Source organism: Typopeltis vanoorti, chromosome 2 (assembly GCF_054136105.1).
Source record: "Typopeltis vanoorti isolate ZY-2024b chromosome 2, IOZ_Tvanoo_1.0, whole genome shotgun sequence".
Classification (NCBI taxonomy): Eukaryota; Metazoa; Arthropoda; class Arachnida; order Uropygi; family Thelyphonidae; genus Typopeltis; species Typopeltis vanoorti.
The window spans coordinates 150,194,589-150,217,808 of NC_143550.1; the positions used below are offsets into that span (position 1 = coordinate 150,194,589).

Here is a 23,220-nt window from a genome sequence, read left to right on the forward strand (position 1 = left end):
CTGCAATATGTCCCCGGAACTTCAGCTTTGTGTCCACCATTATCCCCAAGTTCCTGGCCTCATCAATTTCCTGCAATCCAGTACCATCAATATGATACTGGATTGCAGGAAATTGTTACCTTATAACATGTAACCTTTCAACTCGAAGTGCATAACCTTATATTTTGAAACATTAATTTGACAATCATTATCCTTTACCAACAATGCCAATTTATTTAAATCATCCTGCAGGATATCTATATCACCTTTATCAACTATTTCTCTCCCCAGTTTTGTATCATCAGCAAACATCTGAATATCCCCTCTTAAATCTTTCCTATATTATTGATATACAAATTAAAGAGTAGTGGTCTCAAAACCCCAAGGTACTCCACTAGTTATCCCCAATCTCATAGAGTCCACTCCACCATAGATTACCCTCTGGTGTTTGTCAGCCAACCCTCTATTCATGTCACTTTTGTAATAGTGACATGAATAGAGGGTTGACCTGCAACTTTTGTAATAGTTTTCTATGTGGTATTCTGTTAAATGCCTTTGCAATGTCCAACAATAATAATGGTATAGTCATTTTCTTTATTCAATTCTGCTGTCACTTTATTATAAAATGTAAATAAATTACTAAGACAGAACTTTACAAAGCCGTGCTGCCCACTATAGAGAATTGTATTCCTATCCACCCAATATTAGATTTTACCTTTTACCAATGTTTCCAGTACTTGAACAATTTTAATAATAAAAGTGACAGTTTGGGAATGGCTACATAATGATACTTTGGCTAAGGCATTTGACATGATACCATGTATCCATTTCGGTTCGCTACAACTGAGAATGGAATCGTATCATATCGTGTTCTTATCCACCCAATATTGGATTTTACCTTTAACCAACTTTTCCAACACTTTAACAACTTTAATAAGGGTGACAAGATAGCCACATATTCATTCTCATTTGCTACAATTGGGAATGGATATGAAATTTGATATGCATACGCCCTTTGACTGGAAAAGACCTGGGTTCGATTCTCATTGTGACGAGGAGAATCCTTATATGGGCTTTTTCAGTTGAAGGTGAGTTAGCCGATCTCATATGGTGGTAGCAGGGTTTTTTCTCCTGGAAGCTCAGGTTTTTCATCCCGCATACAGACAAATCGGCCTTCAAAACACATGCAATTTACAGACAAAAAATACTATTGTTGTTGGCGATAGATGCCGTTGATGGTAGTAGTGTCATAGATGGAGATGATATGTATTTGATGAAGTAGAGTAGCGTGCCCTCCCATGATGAGTCCTTGGACTCCCTGGATGCGTCATGTAATAATAATAAGAGGATGAATGATGCTCAGTCACAAGTAATAGGATCCATCAGAGATAAGTGACTAGCGATGTGCCACAAGAATCAATGCTTCGACCACTGCTATTTATTTGTACATTACCGATAAAGGGAAATATTCACTTGTTTGCAAATGATGCAAACTGGCATCATCCACACTGAAGATGGAATGAAATATTTATTCCTTTGGTGGAATTGCATTCCAGGAGATGGAGTAAGTCTCCTAACCTGCAAATCACAGTCTCTCAATCTGTTCTCACAGCCAACATGCCACAGTCTCAAGACAGTCACATGCCTCTGGATTATCTCTAGTGTTTTCTTATCTTTTGGATCTAGGCATAGTAATCCAGATGTTGCCTGATCAGTTTATACAATAGCGGCATCATCTTATTCCTACTTGTTAATGACATTTTCATTCCAGGAGTAATTTTCTAAGTGACTTTTACAACCTTTTGATTTGTTCCCTGAAATTATGCCGGCCTGGTTGGCTGAGTGGTTAGCATATCTGCTCTCCAGCCAAAAGGCTGCGGGTTCGAATTCCGCCGTGGGCATGGATGTTTGTGATTGTCTGTGGAAATACTAGTGGTGGACAGTAGTTGCAATTCATTGTAGTTGGTGGAGTCACAGCCGGAGAACCCTCCCTCGATGAGTGAGGATTCTTCGGACTCCCTGGAAGTGTCACGTAATAATAATAATAATAATATTATATTCATTATCCACTATCATCACAAGTACCTTGCTTTCTCTATCTCCTGGAATGCAGTTCCACCAAAGGAATATTTCATTCCATCTCCCTGCCATTACAATTCCAAATTTAGCATCAACTAAATTTGGAAATCACATACAACTAAATAACCTTCTATTACACTTCTCCTTTGAGGAATCACAACTCACAACTGTATCATCCTTCATGCACAACTGACTGTTATCTCTCAGTCACATCCTTGTATCAAAGACTGATTATACATCCTCTTTAAGAATAATTTGTCATGTAGTATTTCCTCAAATGGCTTTGCAAAATATAGAAACCTTTCAGGGATCTGGAAAAATCCAGAAACCACATATTGCCTTCTGGAAAGACCCTATTCTCATCAACCAGTTTTGTATTCCATTTCTAACCAGTTTCTCCAACACCTTCTTAATCAGAGGTCAAGAATGCCTTTATGTAATTGGCATTATTTTTGCTTCTTTCTTTTGAGGGACTATTCTTTTTTTTTACAAAACATCTAGCTTAAGGACACCATCAGTTCCTTTGTGCACTCCCTTATATATTAATGGAGTGCACAAATAATGTGCCATGAATGATGTGGCAAAATCATTACATTTCACAGTAAAAGAAAAATATTTTTATGATATTTTTATGACTAAAGCAACAAATAAGTAACAGAGAATTTTAATTAGTTATTAGTACACACAAACGAAAAAATAAAACCGACTAGCTTTACAACACCTATAATCTGGTGGCTTCTTCAGGACTTTTTTTTTTTTTTTTAAATGGGAGAAATCAAAGAAAAAAAAAAAGATGATAATGAAACATCTGACACAAATTAAAGAGTGATGAATGGCGAGTCAGCCATAATTGTTGAAGTTAAATTCTAATATGCTAAAATATCTAAGTGGTGATTACCAGACATCATTAAGTATTAAACCTTGGTTTCTGTTGAAAGAGCCAAGTGAACGAAAAATTGCTTTAATCAGTCAAGAAAAAAAGTCATTTTCTACATAGGACATGGTGGTGGCATTATCTCAGCCAACTGTGTGATTAGTAGGTGAAGTATGATGAACTAGGCCAGACTTTACATTTCTTTTATAGTCTACATCACTGACATATCATTCCCCCCCCCCCCCCCCCCCCAATTCACACTTCAGCTAGACCATGGGAACATGATACGCTATAAACATCTGGATGTTTGTAGAAGGAACACCATGTTTTAGAGAGGAGTTATGAATAGTTTGGATTGGCTTAAAAGACATCCAAATTACATGATCTTTCAGTTGGGTAGCAATCTTGATGAATGTATTACCAATATATTATTGTTAATATTAAATGGGAGTCAGAAGACTCATTACTCAAACAATACCTATCATGTCTCTTCTTGAAGTCATTCATTTGCAATCAAATGTCTGTACTAGATTTTCTGATTTTAGTGAGAAGGATTATCTGAAAATAATATCCCATTGAATGTGTTTTTGAGTATCATTAAGTACAAAAATTGGAGAAGGATTTGAAGTTCTTTCTTAAATTTTTTTTCATTATTTAGGATGGTCTAGTTCTTAGTTTTTGGGCAGGTTGGTTGAATGGAAGAAACACCAAGATAGCATCCAGTATGGATGGGCTTGTGAAAAACACCAATATCTGGTTTGTTTCTCACCAGAATATTCATAAAGAGATGTTTACCTTCTTTATCCAACTAATATGAGCTTTATGTTCAGATGGAATGGAATTAAGAGAATGAAAGAAATGCTGAAAGGCAGAAGAGTCATGATTCTAGATCATGAATATGTTATCCAAATACTCCACCAAATGATGAGTGGAATGATTTGGGGAAGAAAATATTCATGGTATGGAAGCATGACTCTTCATTACTTATGGTGGCTGTTTTTATCCAAAACATCCATAGAATTTTTAAAATTTCAGTGGGTTTTAAAATTAATCATAATGATTATTTTCCAGATTGTCCCAATTTCTGATTTTTTTTATTGCCATTTTAATGCTCAAGATGTGTTCATTTTTTATTTTTTTACATTTTTCAGACAAGCAATTTTTTTTTTTTTTTAAGATGGTGGCGACCTGTTTGATTTGTGGTCTGAGTGGTGAACACTCAGACCACAAAGTTAAGTGGTCTGAGTGTTCCCCACTGTGTACTCTACTCTATAGGCACTAGGTTGAATCCACAAGACTGATTTTTTTGTGTTTTATGTATACATGTAGTGAAAATATGCCTGTCTGAAATCACCTTGATCAAATTGTTTCTTCTATGCAAAAAAGTGTTCAGAACCAAATAAAAACTGGACATCAAACATCTTGTTTACCATAACAATTCTACAGTAAGAAGTTACTATCAAAACTGCTATTTATCATTTGGAAAAATAAATGAGATTTAAATGCTGAGTACCAGTCATTTTTAATAAGTTACTGGTATAAATGTAAAAAATCGTATTTTTTAATGTTTTATTCTACTTTTACATTAATGCTGCTCACATGTAAGAACTCTCAACATGTAATTTGCTTACTTCATTCAAGAGGTCCTAAAACTTGACTTGATAAGTAAATACAAAGGGGTAGCCAAAAATAAATGAAATCTGAACTTGGTGTAACATATGCTAGTTATGGATGCCGAGTGTGCGTGACATTTTTTTTTTTTGGGGGGGGGGGATAAACATCAGCTTTAATTATTGTTATGTTTCAGCAAGCCAGCCTTTAAAGATGCTGCTTTAGGTAAAATGTAGGTCTACGAGGGTTTTCCTCATTTAAAAAATGGGGATACGTCAGTTGAAGACCAACCACAATCTGGACGACCTTCGACAAGCACAAATGATGAAAACAAAGAAAAGATTTGCCTTATGGATTCAAGGAGAGGTGTGATGGGATTTGTGTCCTATCTCAACCCTATGATGGTCGATTTGGGACTCCTGCGATGAGTCTCTGACTCCATGGAGATACTGTAAATAATAATAATAATAATAAATCCTAGTTATATTCTCAAGATTTCTCAACTAATTATCTTAACCTTAAAATCTGATCATGAGAACTTCTATTTGGCCAGAATCCAGCTTGTTCTTCAAGCTTCCCTTTCACAATTTTTCTTAGCCATTTCTCAAGTTTACTTGCATAAATTTAGCAGCCTGGTTGGCTAAGTGGTTGGAGTATCCACTCTCCAACCAACAAGTTGCAGGTGCGAATACCATTTTGGGCATGGATATTTGTGATTCTCTTTAGGTGGGAGATGAATTTCATCACTTAGTGTGGCACCACTTCCCCACTTATTGAAGACCTCACATAGCTTGAAAAATTTCATGTTTGGTCTCTAGAACAGGGTTTCTGAACTATGTAAAAATAAAATTTAAAAAATTACAAAAAACATATAAAATTGATGAAAAAAAAATCCTTAGCCCACCCGCTGTACAAATGCTATAGGTTTACTAATAACCATTCATGGGTGGGAACCACATAAAAAAATCTTACTAGGAACATTCAGTAGGGAAATACATCTATAAATCTCACGTTCAGTTTTATTTCCCTTTTTTATAGATTGGTACTACAAGAGATCTACTCCAATCATCCAGAACTCGACCCTCTGACCAGGCCTTCTGAATTATGAAGTACAGCCACTGTAAAACTTTTATTCCTCCATATTTGAGCCTTTCTGATCAATTTTCATCTACTCTAGGTGGCTTTCTCACATTTCAGATTTTTGATGGATGGCTTTTTTCCTTCATCTAGTATGGATATGTATTCCTGACAGTATTCCTGCTGGGAATCTTCTACCACTGTGATGATGTGGCTTGTTTCATTTAGCAGCCTTTCAAAGTAATTACTCCAGACATTTAGATATTATTATTATTATTATTATTATTCGTGACAACTCCAAGGAGTCTGAGGACTCATCGCGGGAGGACACAAGTACAGCAGATTATACAACTGTCTCCACCACCACACCTCTACTATCAATCATTTCCATCAACCGCCCACCACCATAACTAGTATTTTTTGTCTGTAAATTGCGTGTGTTCTGAATGGCCGATTTGTTTGTATGCAGGATGAAAAACTCGAGTTTCCAGGAGAAAAAAAACCTTGCTACCTCAGTATGAGATCGGCTAACTCACCTTCAATTAAAAAAGTCCAAACAAAGATTCCTCCTGTCACGACGTGAATCGAACTTAGGCCTATTTCAATCGAAGGGCACAACCATACCGTTGTTCTTCCAACTGCGCTACGGAGGCGCTTAATATATTTATATATAGATATATTTATCTTCAGTTTTCATGTCACTTTTATCATTTCTGATTCATTTTCCAGTACTCATTCCTCCATTTCTAAGCTTTTTCAAAAGCTTCCAGAATATTTTGCCACCTTCCTAATATTTATTTTCTATGTTCTTATCAAAGTCTTCCTGTGACTTTTGTTTAGTTAGTTTTATGCAGTACTTTGCTTTCTTACATTTTTCTCTGTATTCTCTAAGAGCACAAGCTAACTTACTAGACAGGAACTTTCAATATGCCTTCATCTTTTCCTTCATTGCCTCTTTAATTTCCTGAGTCCACTATGGAGGTCTCACCACATGCCTCTCTGGCTGAATCAATGAATGTTTTCTTCAGGATCTGCCATTAAATCTCCATGGTTTGATTCTTGTTTTCAGACCCTTTTATTTTTTCTTCAATTATGTTTGTATTTCAGTCTATGGTTCACCTCTGAAAAGTGCTCAACCTTGATTTGTTTTCAATATGAAATTCAATTTTATCCTGCTCAAAACTAAATAGTGATCACTTCCTATTTCAAATCTGCTGTACTTGTGTCCTGAACCAGTGGGAATACATTGTTATCAGCTATAACATAGTCCATGAAACTTTTATTATTTCTTGTGTCTTCTTTTCTATGTGAATTTATGCATATTATTATGTGGGAACATGGTGTTAGTAATAACTAGTCCATGTCCTGAACAGAAATCCAGCAAGCATTTAACATTATTAGCTTTGTGCTGCCTTCTGTAATGCCCCTTGAAAAATTATTCCTCCATTTCTTCCTCAGTAGAACCTTCTATGGGACATAGATACAAACTAGTCTCATTATCCAGTTCCCCATTCTGATATTTGTCCACATCATTCTACTTGATGTCACTTGCAATTCAAGAAGATTATTCTGATATATAATTTTAACTACATTCCTCCTGAATATATAATTTCTTCTATTATTTAATAGCATTTCGAAGTAAATTACTCCAGATATCCACAATATTCTTGTCCTTAAGTTTTTCTTTTTTATCTTTATTATTTTTGATTTCTTAATTTCTTTTATTCATTAGGTTTCTGAATGATCCCTAGACCCTTTTTCCACATTTGTGATGTGTTTAATATGTTCTTTCCAAAATCTATCCAAAATAGATACATAAAAGTATATCTTATACCTTGGGTACTTTTATGTATCTATTGCCATCCTACATTTTTCTAACTATTCTTTCTCAATTACTAAGAAAACTTATACTAATTTGTTTGTAGTACACTTTTGTCTTTTCCTACTCAGCTCCTTTAGCATTTCAATTCCATCAGTTTTTAAATACTGTATCAAGTTTTTATTTCTTTTTAGCTTCACCATATGCTTCCTTTGTTATATTATTTATTTTTTGTTTGTTTAAGTTACAACATTGTTCCCAAACTTCCAATTTCTATCTACCATGATCACTTGATTCCAAGATGCCTTGGTTACTGTGAAGACTTCAAAGTATCTTATTTTCTATGATAAAATGTTTGCTTGTACACACATACTCTCAGTAAAGATTTAAAATGGTTTTACTTTCTTAATGTCATTGATTCGTTTTCATTTCTAGTCATTACATGATTTCCTCTGTACTAGAACTATTACAATTTGTTTATAAATGCAAATATCAGCCAATGGACAATAATTTCTATAAATATAAATAAATAAAAAACGACCTTCTTGGCTTGGTCAGAAAGACCTGTCTGTAAATCCATTATATGCATGAAGAACAGTATTTGTCTTTTCACCTAAGTCTGAGTTAACTGATCTTAGGCACATAAGTTATTTTTATTCCAGCAACCAGTTTTTATTCATGCAACTGATCCATGAACATACATAACAAACATACAGGTTTGAGACACACACAGACCTGGACTAAGTTGTAGGAATATTAGTACTTTATTTCAGTAATTCAGTTATGTTCAGCATGCTGAACTTATGTTGAAAACCATAGTCACCATACTACTTGGCATAAATTACTTAATTTGAAGTACTTGTTAAGTTGTCTAGTTACCTAAACTGAAGGATTGTTAACACATGTATGATATGACAATAAAATACTAAGGACTGATAATCATGACTTGTACGACGTGAAAAGAATTTATCATGTCACGAAATCATTCACGAGACATTGCTTTACTTTCTCATTTTCAAATAACACCGAACGAGTTGTAAAACAGGATCATCCAACTTCAAAGATTTAAAAGGAGCACCACGAAGGAGAGAAACAATACCTTTGTTTTATTTATTTTTTTAAATTCTGAATTAAGAACCGAAAGCCATCAACTACATTTAAAATGTCGAGATGTGATATGAGGCAATCATCCATTAGTATTAAGTATCAATTTGTGAATTTTCCGTCAGAATCATTTAATATGAAAATATTTATTCTGAGCTGATAAACCTGTTCAGGTTCATACACCTATCAGCTCCTTTCGTCTGCACCCCTATTTGCGCACATAGAGGAGACAACAGGTGTATGAACCCCAACAGGTTTCTCATATCAAAATTTGAGAATCTTGTATATGGAAAACAAGATTTTTCAAACTTACTCCGGCATTGCATCCGATATCTAGAGCCAACACATGTGAGTTATCTTTATCACCTGCTATTGTTTCTAAAAGATCCCGAGGTATTAACTTAAGTCTTTCATCGACAGAATTAAACTGATAGTAATTTATGAAATTCCCAAACTTTGCACCACCAGGTTCGAATTTAGCTTGGAAATCACGATCAGCAGCTGTCATATTAAACAGGTCTGTAACTTCACACGAACTACGTTCTACGACACCACTTATTGATTGGTCAACAAAAACACGACAAAGTTCCATCAACTAGGTGATCACAATATTTGAATAATTTTATTATTAAATAATAATAGTATAAATTTAAAACAGTAATATTTTGCATTTGTACTATTATCTTATAAATAACTGAAGTAGTATGTTTGACGTTTTCATCATAGTAAAAGTAGACATCGGGTTTTATTATAAATTTTGCGTTACTTTTCCTGATTGAATAGTTTTATGCTTTACTTTGAAACCTTGGTGTTCTCAGAATCAGTACAACATAATTTTAAATATAATACAGTTCCATAAGTAACAAATGATAGCAGCATGCATAACTAGACTTTCATTTAAAGACCAATGGATGTATGTACGGGCACCTCCATGGATTCCGAAGGGAGTCCCAAACTAGCCGGACACAATCTATCATACATTTCTTGAATCAATTAACAGACAAAGTTCTAGCAACCGACTATGGCAAGCCATTCCATTCATTCACAACTCTCCAAGCAAAAATTCTAGTCCTCGCGCCCCTACTAACCACGCCTATATTCAACTTCCAGGAATGAAATGACCGCATCTTCTAGCCTCTAGCCAGGTGCTGAAACACGTGCATTAATCCTATAAAACCCTTTAAGTAACTTAATATTTCTATCATACCCTTTCTTTCTTACATATCAATCAACTTCTGCGTTCCACACACCACCACCACCCCAATCTATCCTCATAAGGAATATTCCACAGACCTCCCCATCTTGGTCATTTGCCTCTAAATCTTCTCCACCATGTCCTCATTCCCATGAAACCCAGGAGACCAGACCTGAGCACAGTAATCCAGGTATGGACGTATCAAGACCATATAAAGAGGAATAACCAGCACACCCATCACTGTTCACCTGTTTTTGCCTTGATTCTGCACCTTCATATACCATTTTTTGATTTTTGATATCTATTCAACAGCCACCCTCGTATTCGTATCAACATAACCAGTGTCATATCTATTTCCATTTGTTCAAATTTATATAAGAGTTCTGTGATATTCTGTCAAATGCCTTTACAAAATACAGTAGAATCATTGTGTAGCCAATTTGGCAAATTACTAAGGCATGACCGATCCATCATAAAGCCATGTTTCTCCTTATTCAGTACTATATTTTTATCCTCCAATTCTTGAATTCTCTTTGTAATCCATTTTCCAGTACTTTTACCACTACATCTGAGATACTGATTGGTCTATAATTTACTACTGCACTTTTAAAACTTCCTCAGACTTAAATTGAAGAGCCTAGTCAGAGGCATTGCTAGTTCACATTCTCGCAAAATCTTAGCTGATGTCCCATCTAATCTGACAGCTGTATTTAGATTGAGATAATATCCTAATAACCTCCAATTCATCTGCCTGTGTTCTCACATCAGTGTTTGTCACATATGTTACAGCAGTAACCTCACTAGGATGACGGACCCTTGCAAAGTGGTCACTCAGTAATTCTACTATTTTATCTGCCTTTGTCACTTCGTGACCATCACCACTAATTAAGTTTAACCTTCCACAGTCATTCTTCCTCTTACTTGCAACGTAATGAAAGACCACTTAGGGATTTCCTTTGGCCTGCTTGGCTAGATTCTTCTCATAATTTGATTTTGCCCTCCTTGCCATGCTGGTTACCTTTCTTGCCTGAAACATGCACTGGTCATGAATTTGCTGGTCATCTTTCTCCTTATATTCACTCCACGGCATTTTCTTCTTCTGCAGCTCATGCTTAATGATATTACTCATCCATCTAGCTCCTACCTGATTAACCCTCCTAACCTTAGGTATACGATTTAATATTGCTTCCTATAGATGATGACCCTTAACTATACCCCATGCACTACTAACAACCTTTTCTTGAAGTGCTTTATGCTATGGCACAGATTTAAGATTTCTCTAAGCTTGTCATAATTACTGGCCTTGCAGTTCCACATATACCATTTCTTGACAGAATATTCATCTTCGCACCCTTGAAAAGTGGTCACTCAGTAATGAGTGATCACTTTGCAAGTGATGAGTAATGGATGAGTAATTAAGCTCATGCTTATTGATATTACTCATCCATCTAACTCCTACGATTAACCCTCCTTACCTTAGGTATACGGTTTAATATTGCTTCCTATAGATGATGACCCTTAACTATGTCCTATGCACTACTAACAACCTTCCCTTGAAGTGCTTTATGCCATGGCAGAGATTTAAGATTTCTCTAAGCTTGTCAAAATCACCTGCCTTGCAGTTCCACATATACCCTTTCTTGACAGAATATTCATCTTTTACATCTCCAAGTCAAGACCGCATAGTACTTTCTTCAAGAGGAGTGAATTTGATCGCCTTGGATATGAATAGCTCTTCTGATCCTGTGACCAGGTTCAATACTCACACCCCTTATCCCCTCCATCACATGTTCCCTGAAGTAATTATCTCTTAGTATAAATTCCATTTCCTTCCTGTCATGTGATCTTTCTTCCTTCCAGTCTATGTCCCCATAGTTGAAGTTCCCTATAATAATCACTCGACCTTTACTCATTGTACTAATTTGCCGATTGATGTCTTGCAGATCACCCGTGTAACCCCCCCTCGCGGCCTATAGCAACAAGCTTTTTGAACTAATTTGCCTGTGCTTGTCTTACAGTTCATCCATGGACTTCCCCCCCCTCCCCTCAGTGTATAGTAACCGCCAACCGTATATTTTGTCTTACTGCTTTTGATTTCATACCAGACTTCTTCAAATGATCACTCACACTCCCGCCTATCTCCAATTTTTATTAGCTGCATTTCATCCGTTATCATCAGCAGTATTCCTCCCCCCCATATTAGGTTTTCTATTTTCCCTGAAAATACTAAACGTTTCACATTCAATCTATGTAATTACATCATCTTTTATTAGCCAAGTCTCACTAATGCCTATAACGTTTGGCGAGGTTGCAGAAACTAATGCCATAAACTCCTCCCTTATGTTTCTGATACTTCTGGCATTTGTATATAGACACTGCAGTATCTCTTTATGCCCTCTACTCATCTTTTCGTCCTTAATCGACTACTCTATTCAATATTTTGCATGAGAGACTAGATTCCGCACTTGGTCATTTTCTCACTCACTCGCTTCATTGGTGCCTTCACAGAAACTCATCTGCTTCCAACCTAATGGTTTAAGTTTTCCTGAATTTGTGCTTCAGCATGGTCGATGAACAAATCTATCTCTAGACTCCTAACATCAAATCATTTAGATGCAGTCATGAGCATTATTCAGATCCTTTTTTCTGTCAAGCACAAACCACCGACCCACATAAACTACAGCATTCCGTTTGCACGACGTATGTATTTATTCATTTGCTGCCAGTGCCTTGCTCCTTCTCGGTTCGCCTCTATCATAGTGTGGCAGGAGACTTACAATCTTCAACTTCTGGCTGTTCAGTGTTGTTTCTTATAACTCCGTTACACTTTCCTCATAGAACACTTCTCTGCTCTCAAACCATTTGCGTCAACCAAGACAATTAGTTCTTTCACCTTACCTTTTATGCATCAGGATGGCATGACAAACAGTGAATTTTTGCACCAGGGAAACACAATTTTGTTAAACTTTCATTAAGTACTAAACTGATCATTGAGTCTCCATACTTAATTTTCTCCTTAACTGTTTTTCTCGTTCTTTGCTCAGTCTTTATTGTTGCTTCGCACCACCTGCTTTTTTTTTTCTTCTCAGCACTGCTCGTCTCTTGCCGCTTCTACAGTTTTTCAGTTTCGAGCTTTTTATTTCAATTTCGCGTTAATTAAAAAAAATCCGAATTTCTTAAAGCATACAAGTATTGAAATCTTTTTAAAATGAAACCCAATTTACTCAAACAACTATAAATCCGCATAACTAATTAAAGCCATTTCATGCCTGTGTAACCTGTAGAAATGGCATTTACCGCAATAGCTTCAGATTGCCCTATGGAAGACCATTATAGGTAAGAAGTAATTTTTTTTTTTTTTCTAGGCCTTTCTTCGCCTGTACTAGAGTTGGTTGGTGTTTGGCACAAGCAAGCATGGTAATCTCTCCTAGAACTCAGGTTTGAACTCTGCACCTTAAAAAAAACTAAAAAAAACGCGTTAAGTGATTAGCTATTATATATATATATATATATATATATATATATATATATATATATATATAATAGCTAATCACTTAACGCGTTTTTTTCCAGTATAAGGAGTACACCGATTTAGCCCTATCGAACTTTTGGAAACTGAGGGAGCAGTTCAATTTCTACCGGTAGCGAATTAGAGATAATTAGCGGAAGACTCTCACTGATTATAAATGGCGTCTGGTGAAAGGAAGCGAATGGCAAGTGCCAACTCATAGTCCATTAACACTATGTTTACTCTTTAAAAATAGTGTGGGTTCTATGGTTGATTTTCTTGAGTTTATGGACGAAAAACCCGACGAAAAAAAAAACCTGCTGGTCCGCATATATATATATATATATAGAGAGAGAGAGAGAGAGAGAAAGTTTTTTAACTTGGCTATACTACAGTATGTTAAACATACCAAGCAATTTTATAAGCTAGGTTTTAATCCTTTTTTCCCAAGTAAGCAAACAGATAAGTAAGTCAAGTTTGCGCCTGCACGTAGTGCAAGTCTGAGGGAAACTCGTGGAAAAGGTGGAGTAAGTCCCAATTACTTTCCTTAGTATTTTCCCCTAATGCAAAGCACATCCCCTTGCGGAGACCCTTGCCATTTTTATGGTCTGGCTCCCACTGACGAAACCTCGATACAGGTCGAAACCGGTCTGGGTAGTGACCCTTACCTTTAATGCATTGCATCATACATCTCTGCAAAGGATGTCCTTTGCATTAGGGGAAATACTATGGAAAGTGATCCAGCTTACCCCACCTTTACGACGAGTTGCCTCAGACTTGCACTACGTGCAGGCGCAAACTTGACTTACTTGTCTATTTGCTTACTTGGGAAAAAAGGATTGAAACCTAGCTAATAAAATTGCTTGGTATCTTTAATATATATATATATGTATATAGCGCTGTATCTTTTTATCGTCGAAAGCGGCAGCCTTTATTAGTGTTGTGTCAACTGTTTATGACATTTATTTCATTAGAAGGCCGAGTTTTAGTGCCAAGAGTGACAGTGCGTTTTGACGGACGGTTGGTCGTAACGATATTCATGCCGTACAAGACGAATTCTCGCTATCAATCGCTTTAGGACTTTGAAATAAAGCTCACCATTGACCGTTTGGCTAGGCGGAACGAATTCTTTGTCGATAATGCTCTTGGAATCGAATCGTAAAAACAAATCTGCATTATCTTTACTTTTGACTTCTTCAAGCGACTTTTTTTTTTGAATACCCCTCTTCTGGTGGTCTCCACTCAGTATTCTGGTATTTTGCTTCTGGTTCATACTCAAACCACCACGTTTCGTCACCAGTAACGATCGCTTCAAGGAAGTTTGAATCCTTACCAGCGGTTTTAATGAGGTTATTGCAGTGTTCAATTCGATACATTTTTTGGTCGTCGGTCAACTTTTGGGGAACAAATCGCGAAGTCAATTTACGAGGGCCCAAATCCTTGGTCAAAATGTTGTGCACAGTTGATTTTGGAATCACAAATTCATCTTCAATCATTCTCACGAACGATTTCGATTTTTTCTTTGATGAAACCACGCACTTTTTTGGATGTTAGTGTTAATGGACTGCTTAGTCCAGTTTTTGGCTCAGGCCAGGCCGTCTTCAATTATCTTGAGGACGGGCCGGCTTTTGGTTGTCCTCAAGTGTCTCACGACCACTTTGAAATGGCTTAAAGCACTCGTAAACTTGAGTACGGGATAAACATTCATCACCGTATGCTTTTTGAAACATTTGATGCTTCAAACACAAAATTACCACAAAAGTCAATCGCAACTCTCTGAAACTCATTTTTCGACCTTTCTTCAAAACACAGTCATCTTAGCACTATAACTCGGCTTCTAATGAAATAAATCTCATAAACAGTTGACACAACACCAATGAAGGTTGCCGCTTTCGACAACAAAAAGATACAACAAGGGGCACCACTAGTTTCTGCTATTTTCGAAAAGTTCGGTTCTTTTTGGACAGAGGGTGTACACACACACACACACACACACACACACACACACACACACACACACACACACACACACACACACACACACACACACACACACACACACACACACACACACACACACACACACACACACACACACACACACACACACACACACACACACACAGGATGGTCTGAAAAGTTCTTGGGAATTTTTTTTGTAAGTTGGTATACCTCGCATAAGCATCCTGGCATGTGAAATTGCAAGTCATTCTATCAAGTAGTTTGTTTTATACAGCTGCATGAAGCAAAAGTATTGTTTGAATCCTGGAAATGGATAAAATTGAGTATCGTGCGGTTAAAAAATTCTTTGTAAACGCCAAATTTACTTTGTTTAAGAACAAACGAAATTCATTCGAAGTTCATAAAAGTTAATGGGCACTCTTCTCCCTCGTTTTGAACAATTAAGAAATGGTTGCAGAGTTTAAACGTGACCGTACCAGCCTTGAAGTTCCACGTGAAGGATGTCCAAAAAGTGTGACAACAACAGAAATCATTGATCAAGTGCAGAATATGGTATTGGATGGCCGACGAGACAAAGTGCGTGAAATTGCTGAGACTATAGGCATTTCAAATGAACGTGTAGGATTTATTTTGCATGAAGAATTGCAAATTAAAAAGTTTTGTGCAAGATGGTGCAGCGCTTGCTCACAGCAGATCAAAAACGCATTCTCATAGGAATCTCTGAACAGTGTTTGGAGCGTTTTAACAAGAATAAAATTGATTTTGTGCGTATATATTTTTTTATTGTGGATGAGACTTGGATTCATCATTACACACCAGAATCAAAACGGCAATTAAAACAGTGGACAGAAGCCTGTTGTTCAGCGCCAAAGAAGAAAAAGTTGGTTCCATCAGCAGGAAAGGTCATTTCATCTGTGTTTTCAGATGATAAAGGCATTATGTTCATTAATTATCTTGAAAAGGGCAAAACAATCACCGGAGAATATTATTCCGATCTTTTAACTAGACTAGACGAAAACATTTCTGAATAAAGACCCAATTTGCAGAAGACAAAATCACCTTTCATGAGGACAATGCACCTACCCACAGATTTTGGCAATGGGAAAATTAAGGGATATGCACTATGAATTGTTGGAACATCCACTCTATTCCCCAGATTTGGCTCTTTCTGACATATATCTCTTCCAAAAACTAAAAATCGTCATTATCAGCGTTTTTCTTCGAATCAAGAGGTGATTGCAACTGTAGAGGGATATTTTGCAGATCTTACTGAGAAACACTACAGGGACGAGATAATGGCGCTGGAGCATCGCTGGAATAAATGTATTAGTCTTAAGGGAGATTATGTTGAAAAATAAACATAATTTTGAAATTATAAATTCGTTTTTTCATTGTTAGACCGAGAAAATTTGAGATCACCCTCGTATATATAATGTCGTTCCTACCCATGAAACGTTATTAGTAAACCAATAGTATGTTTGTACCTTGGATGGGCTAAGGATTGTTTTTCCATTTGCATCAATTATATATATATATATATATATATATATATATATATATATATATATTTGGAAATTCTCCTATAAAGACCAAACATGGAATTTTTTCAAGGCACATCATTCCACCAATTAGCAGTGACGTGGTCTCCAACCGGGCAATGAAATTCATCTCCCAACTAATGACCATGGCAATCACAACCACCCATGTTCATGGCAATGGCAGGATTCGATCCCGCGTGAAGGCAGGCTGTTTACGATCTTTAAAAAGTTAGTGGTAAACGAATTATTCCTATTCGATTTGGGATTAATAAAACAGAAAATGTTTATTTAGAAAAATTGTTGTTGTTATATCTACATTCTGTTACTTAACACAGTTCACAATCGAAGGGCATAAAAATAAATAAATAAATAACTGATCACATACAGTGGCGTTCAAAAGCTATGGAAGAACTAATATTTAACTAATATTTACCTGTATATGAAAAATTGTTCATGACTACAGCCGAATATTGGAATAAATTTATTGCCAGCATAATTATAAATTATATTACACAACAATGTCTTATAAAGTTCGTACGTATTGCAATATTTTTGGCAAAAGTTACAATTTTCCCAAGCAAGTAGTTAAGGAATTAATGCACGGTGCTTACAGAAAATATGTGGAGAGAGACATTTCACTATGGAATATGTCCACCTCGAACTGCGATGCAGCTCTCACAATGTGGTACCATGCTTATCACCAAATGATTCAGGAGTTCTTGAGGCAAACTGGTCCACTCCTCTTTCAGAGCAATGATAAGGCCTTGTTTGTTTTCTGGAGGAGAATTTCGAGCAGCATTTCTTTATGGATCTTCCTAGTGGGTCCGAAACCTTTTCTACAGGGCGATTGCAATCTAGTGAGTATGCTGGCCACTCGATTCGATTAATATCCTCTGTATCCAGAACTATTTCCAATGATCGGGTACGATGTGGTGTGGCATTGTCATCAATAAAAAATCAATTCTTCATCTACAGCATCACGGAACATCGAAAATGATGCTGAAGCACTTCTTTGCACCATTCATAGTCTCTCTTTCCAGAACATGTAACTTGATGCGGCATTAAGCATTATGTCTCCCCATGCCATGATCCGCGCACCGCCATATCTATTCTCTTCAAGAACATTCTTGCGATGGTAAGCAGTACCACTATCATGCCAGATCAAGTGTCGTCTAGAATCGGAGGAAATACTAAAATGACTCATCTGTAAAGAGTACATTTGCCCATTGTTAAAAAAAATCAGCTAACGCCATTTTATTCCCGTAAACGGGGAGTAGGCGAGGCCAATTAGGCCTATTTTGTTGTTTTCTCCAATTTTTATGGATACAACATCACTGAAAACGTGCTCTATAATGAGCTGTGGATAAAGCTATGCATAGTACAGGCTTACTTTTCGCAGAGGTCTTGTCACAGTTTGTTGAGATATCCGCGTACCTGTGCTTGAATGGAGCCGACTTGCAAGCTCATCTGCAGTGGTGCAGATTACGTTTTGCTGTTATAACCAATTTCAAAGCTCCATGATAGAGCAAGAACAAATTTTAGGAAATCTCTGGTACGCATTCCATTGGTCTGAAACGCTACTCACATCCTTGATACAACGTTTCATGAAATTCCAAACTTTTTGGCAATATCAATAAGTTTGCAGCCTTCTTTAAGCTTTCCAATAATTCTTCCCCGCGTGAAATCATCTGGATGACGTCTTTGATACATTAGAAGACATCTAAGTTTGCAACTTTAATTCTTCAAAGAAAGAGCTTCCCTTCAAACACAATTCGCTTAGAGAAGCCTTTTGAGTGCTACACGTGAGCCCATTGCATGCGATTCGAAAATTTCAATGTGTACACACTTTCTGCTGAAAATCGTCAGTTATGCAAATTGCATAAATGATTCGTCTGAATTTGTGGTTGCAATCTTCAGAAACAGTGTTCGTCCTTGGGTTTTAGAAAAACTAGTGTATTTGAATGTCCAATTCAAGCCTTATCCAAAGTCCCAGAAATAGACTAAATACAGCTTAAATATCTGGTTATATCTAGGAGGCTTAGCTCTTCAACGTATTTGAAAATTCTTTTGGCTCATCTATGACAATAGGAACTAATGTGTACATCTGTTCCAAATCGGATTTTTTCTCCAAAAATCTCAATTTTTCCTCCGCCGTTTCTTGTGCTCTGCTATATACCTGGTAATCCACGTCAGTAAAGTCTATACGTTGTTTGATTGCGCTAGTGCTAGGCATATTGTGTTCTAAATGTCTGCCTGTCAGAATTTTAAAAGTGTCACAATATTTGGATATTTCCCTTTGGCATAATCTCTCAATTGTATGTGTCCAGGGTTTTGCAAGTTGATAAACCACATTTCGTAGTAAAAATGTTTCAGTATGTGGCTCTTGCAAAGCGATCATACTTTTGTTTATATTCTGTTCGAGTATCTTGCTGCAAGAACTGATGAGATAGTCCTCTACTTTAGCTTTGTCATTTCAGAGTTGGCATTAACAGTCATTACTAATCTTTCTAATTTCTCTTTTTTAATTACATTCTTTAAGAGTATTTCTTTCGTGTATCAAACCATGAAGAAGAAGAAGGTGCCCTACTCAAGCCAATTTCAAGTTAAATGACTGTCAACTTTTGCTTTAATGTTCTTTAATTATTGATCATGGAGTGCTTTATTTTGCCATTGTGAGCTTTTTCCAATTTTTTTTTCCTTTTTGTTTTTCTAATACAATCACACTTTCCTTTCTTTGCTTCTTTCTATGGTATAATCAATCAACGCTGTCTTTCTTATTCTACAGTTTGTGACTTGAAAAGTCCGATGTCCCCACTCCCACATGTTTTTCAATTAATTGTCATTAATTCCAACTTTTGTCAGATGCATTCAAATAGGCTTATGGCTGGTTATTATTCCTTTTTTGATTATATCTGATCACAGGCCTGCCTCATATATTGATTACTTTAAATGTTGCATTAATTTTCATTAGGGTTAATGTTAGAGACAATTTTATTTATTATTAGATATGTGAAGAGCCAAAGGCTTCAATTCGGCGACATATAAGTTAAGGGATATTTAAGTTTAAGTTAAGGGATATTACATCCCATATAGTTTCTTAGCCGAATAAGAAACTCAAAGAGTTTCATGCCTAATATAGTAGAAACTATATAAAGTTCGGTGATTCCAAGCGTAAGCAAATACCTGGATACTGCAGCACTGATCCCAAAGGGTAGTGCAAGCTGGGGCAACTCGTGGTAGAAGTGGAGCAAGCTCCGATCACTATTCTTGATATTTGCCCATAATGTGAACTTAGCTCCTAGGAACTGTAATAAAGGTCGAAACCGGTCTGGGTAGTGACCTTCTCTCATAATGTGAACAAAAATACAGTTCCTAGGAGCTAAGTTCACATTATGGGCAAATATCAAGAATAGTGATCGGAGCTTGCTCCACTTCTACCACGAGTTGCCCCAGCTTGCACTACCCTTTGGGATCAGTGCTGCAGTATCCAGGTATTTGCTTACGCTTGGAATCGCCGAACTTTATATAGTTTCTACTATATTCGGCATGAAACTCTTTGAGTTTCTTATTCGGCTAAGAAACTATATGGGATGTAATATCCCTTAACTTAAACAATTTTATTTATATTTATTTATGTTTATTTAGTTTGCATTTGTCACGACTCTCAAACATTACAGTTCAACTTTATTGCCATTGTCTCCTGTTGTAATGGAATTTTAAGCTGTCTTGATTTGTTTAAAATAAGTTCTCTACTTATATATGTTCTGTACATATTGAGTTTACGGGATGAAAAACCCGAGTTTCCAGGAGGAAACTCGGGTTTTTCATCCCGTAAACTCAAGAAAATCGACCGTAGTTCCCACATTATTTCAGACAATGACATATCTTGTTAAGGTTAGGTAACAAGAGATGGCAGCACTTGTTTGCCAGGCTCTTCATCGGTGGCTGCTATAATTAGTGATAGACATGGGCCAACTATCTCTGATTGGCTACAGGTGGAGATTGAACTGTCCACTCAGCCTCCAGAAGCTAGATAGGGTATAAAGGCCTCACCTACTCAGTATAAGGGAATGAAAGGTGTTAGCTGATTTATTTTATTTTATTTTATATCTTCATCTAGTCAGAAGATTCAGCATGGGAGACTCACAATAACCATTATTCACACGATATTGTCATACCTCTTCTTAAATTCATTACTGCCTCTGGCAATTCATTCCACTCATTCACCACTCTCCAATATGTTCTCTGAATTTCAACTCTTTGCTGCAATCCAGTAACATAAATATGATACACCGTATTAAATCTTTTCTACCTGAGTGCATAACCTTACATTTTGAAACATTAAACTGCCTGCGATGCCAATTTATTTAAATCATCCTGCAGAATGATTTAAATCCACATTCACCTTTATCAACTATTGCTTAGCACACTTTTGTATCATCAGCAAACAACTGAATAACCGCTGCTTAAATCACCCCATATCATTAATATACAAATTAAACAGTAATGACCCTAGTGCAGAAGCTTGAGTATCCCACTAGTTTATCCTTCTGGCATCTGTCAGTCAGACACTCTCTGTATCCTTGCCACCAGAGTTGTATCCAGTCCCGAATACTCCAACTTATGCAATAGTTTTCCTTGTGATATTCTCTCAAATACCTTTGGAAAGTCAACCAAAATAGCCACACTATGGGATTGGTTAAGTATTTAATCCTGCTGTCACTCTCTTTCAAAATGTATGGTAATGTTTTCCACCCATTCCTGTCCAGCTTAGTGGGAGTGACACTTGCATCCTCAGCACTAGGAGGCCAGAAGATAGACTTTAAGTTTAAGTTTAAGTCTAGTCGCCCTCTTTAGGAACTTTTCTAAACTGTTCTTCGACTGGTTCCCAAGTTAATCGATCACTGAGCGAGCAGGTGGGTTTTTCCTCATGGAAACTAGGGTTTCTATTCCCCTGAACTCAAGAAAATTGACAGTAGAACTCACACAATTTCAGACCAAAACATATATCCTCCTGTTAGGGTTAGGTATTAAGAGACTGCAGGATTTAATTTCCAGACGTTTTATTGGTTGCCGCTTAAAATTGGTGATAATCTTGGGCCAGAAAGCTTCTTCATTTTACCAATTTTTCTAGTACCTTAACAACTACGGAGATACTAATTGGTCTGTAATTTTCAACCTCTCTCTTGGAGCTATTATTCAAGTTTTAATAATCTATATAAAACAAGCATATAAATGTATAGCATATATATAATATACACTATGTCGACAAAAGTATTTGGACACCTTATGTGTCATTCAAATTTCGGATTCCACCACATGGAAATAGTCAGAAAGTGTCTGCTTATGTTTTGCATTGTACTTGATATCGATATGCCATGTTGTCAGATGAACTGGCTAACTTCCAACCTGGGAAGGTAGTTGGGCGTCACATCAGTGGTGTTTCTGTCTGTGACATTGCTACACATCTCGGTATACCGAAATTCACCGTAGCTGATGTCATTCATAGATGGAAAGTTGATGGTGCTACCACAACATGAAAATGCCTTGGGAGGCACCACTCATTCACAGAGATTAATGTTCGAGAATGCTGCACGCCATCAGTGGCAGTTTTCACAGTCAAACTGAACATGCTGAAGGAATATCTATAAACACTAGAATGTCCACAGAAAGTTGCATACCTTAAATTAACTTAAATTACCACGAAAGAACTGCTGCACGCACACCATACATTACTTCCCCTCAACAACAAACGATCTTTGGACTGATGTCTTTCACACCATTCCTGGGCTGTAGAACTTAGAAAAAGGTTTTGTGGAGCTACGTTTCATGCTTCCAAATGTTTCACTCTGATGGTCGTGTGTGGATCTGATGAATACCTAGGGAATAGTTCCAGCAGAACTACATAATTGGATTGAGCTTGGTCCATTGGTGGAGTTGTCTAAAACCATGACGTCTGATGGCTACCTGGACATCTTGAACAACTTCATGCTTCCAACTCTGCAGAAGTACGTTGGTAGTTACCATTGTATGTTTCAGCATGAAAGTGCTCCATTTCATATTGCACTGCGTGTCCGAAACTGATTTCCACAAAAAAACATTGAAGTGTCAGACTGGCTAGCTCGGAATTCAAATCTCAACCCCACTGACCATCTTCGGGCTAAATCAGAAACCTGAATTCGCTCACCACAGAGGCTGTTATCAGCATCAGCAACAGGGTAGCTTCACGCGAGGAATGGAAGAATATTCCTGTTGCGATGTGTCACATATTGGTTGCATACCCCCAAAAGATATATTCAGTCATTCAGGCCAAATGTGGTCTGAATGTTTTGCCTGAATTTTTTTTTTTTTACCACAACTAGGTGTCCAAATACTTTTGTCAACATATTGTGTGTGTGTGTGTGTGTTTGTGTGTGTGTAGGTTAAAACCTCATTTCCGAGGTTGAACCCCGTTGTGGTAAGAGTATGAACCTG

The 23,220-nt window shown here is 36.8% G+C and overlaps 1 protein-coding gene across 1 annotated transcript in view; it reads right to left on the reverse strand.

Moving 5' to 3' along the window:
* Positions 1-9,090, reverse strand: part of LOC150109525 (RNA 5'-monophosphate methyltransferase) — a 38,825-nt gene extending 29,735 nt beyond the window's left edge. Inside the window, exon 1 of the mRNA XM_090408816.1 lies at positions 8,857-9,090. Within this exon, the coding sequence (XP_090264942.1) occupies positions 8,857-9,051 (195 nt within the window). The 5' untranslated portion in view covers positions 9,052-9,090. The remainder of the gene's footprint in view (positions 1-8,856) is intronic.
* Positions 9,091-23,220: the final 14,130 nt, after the last annotated feature.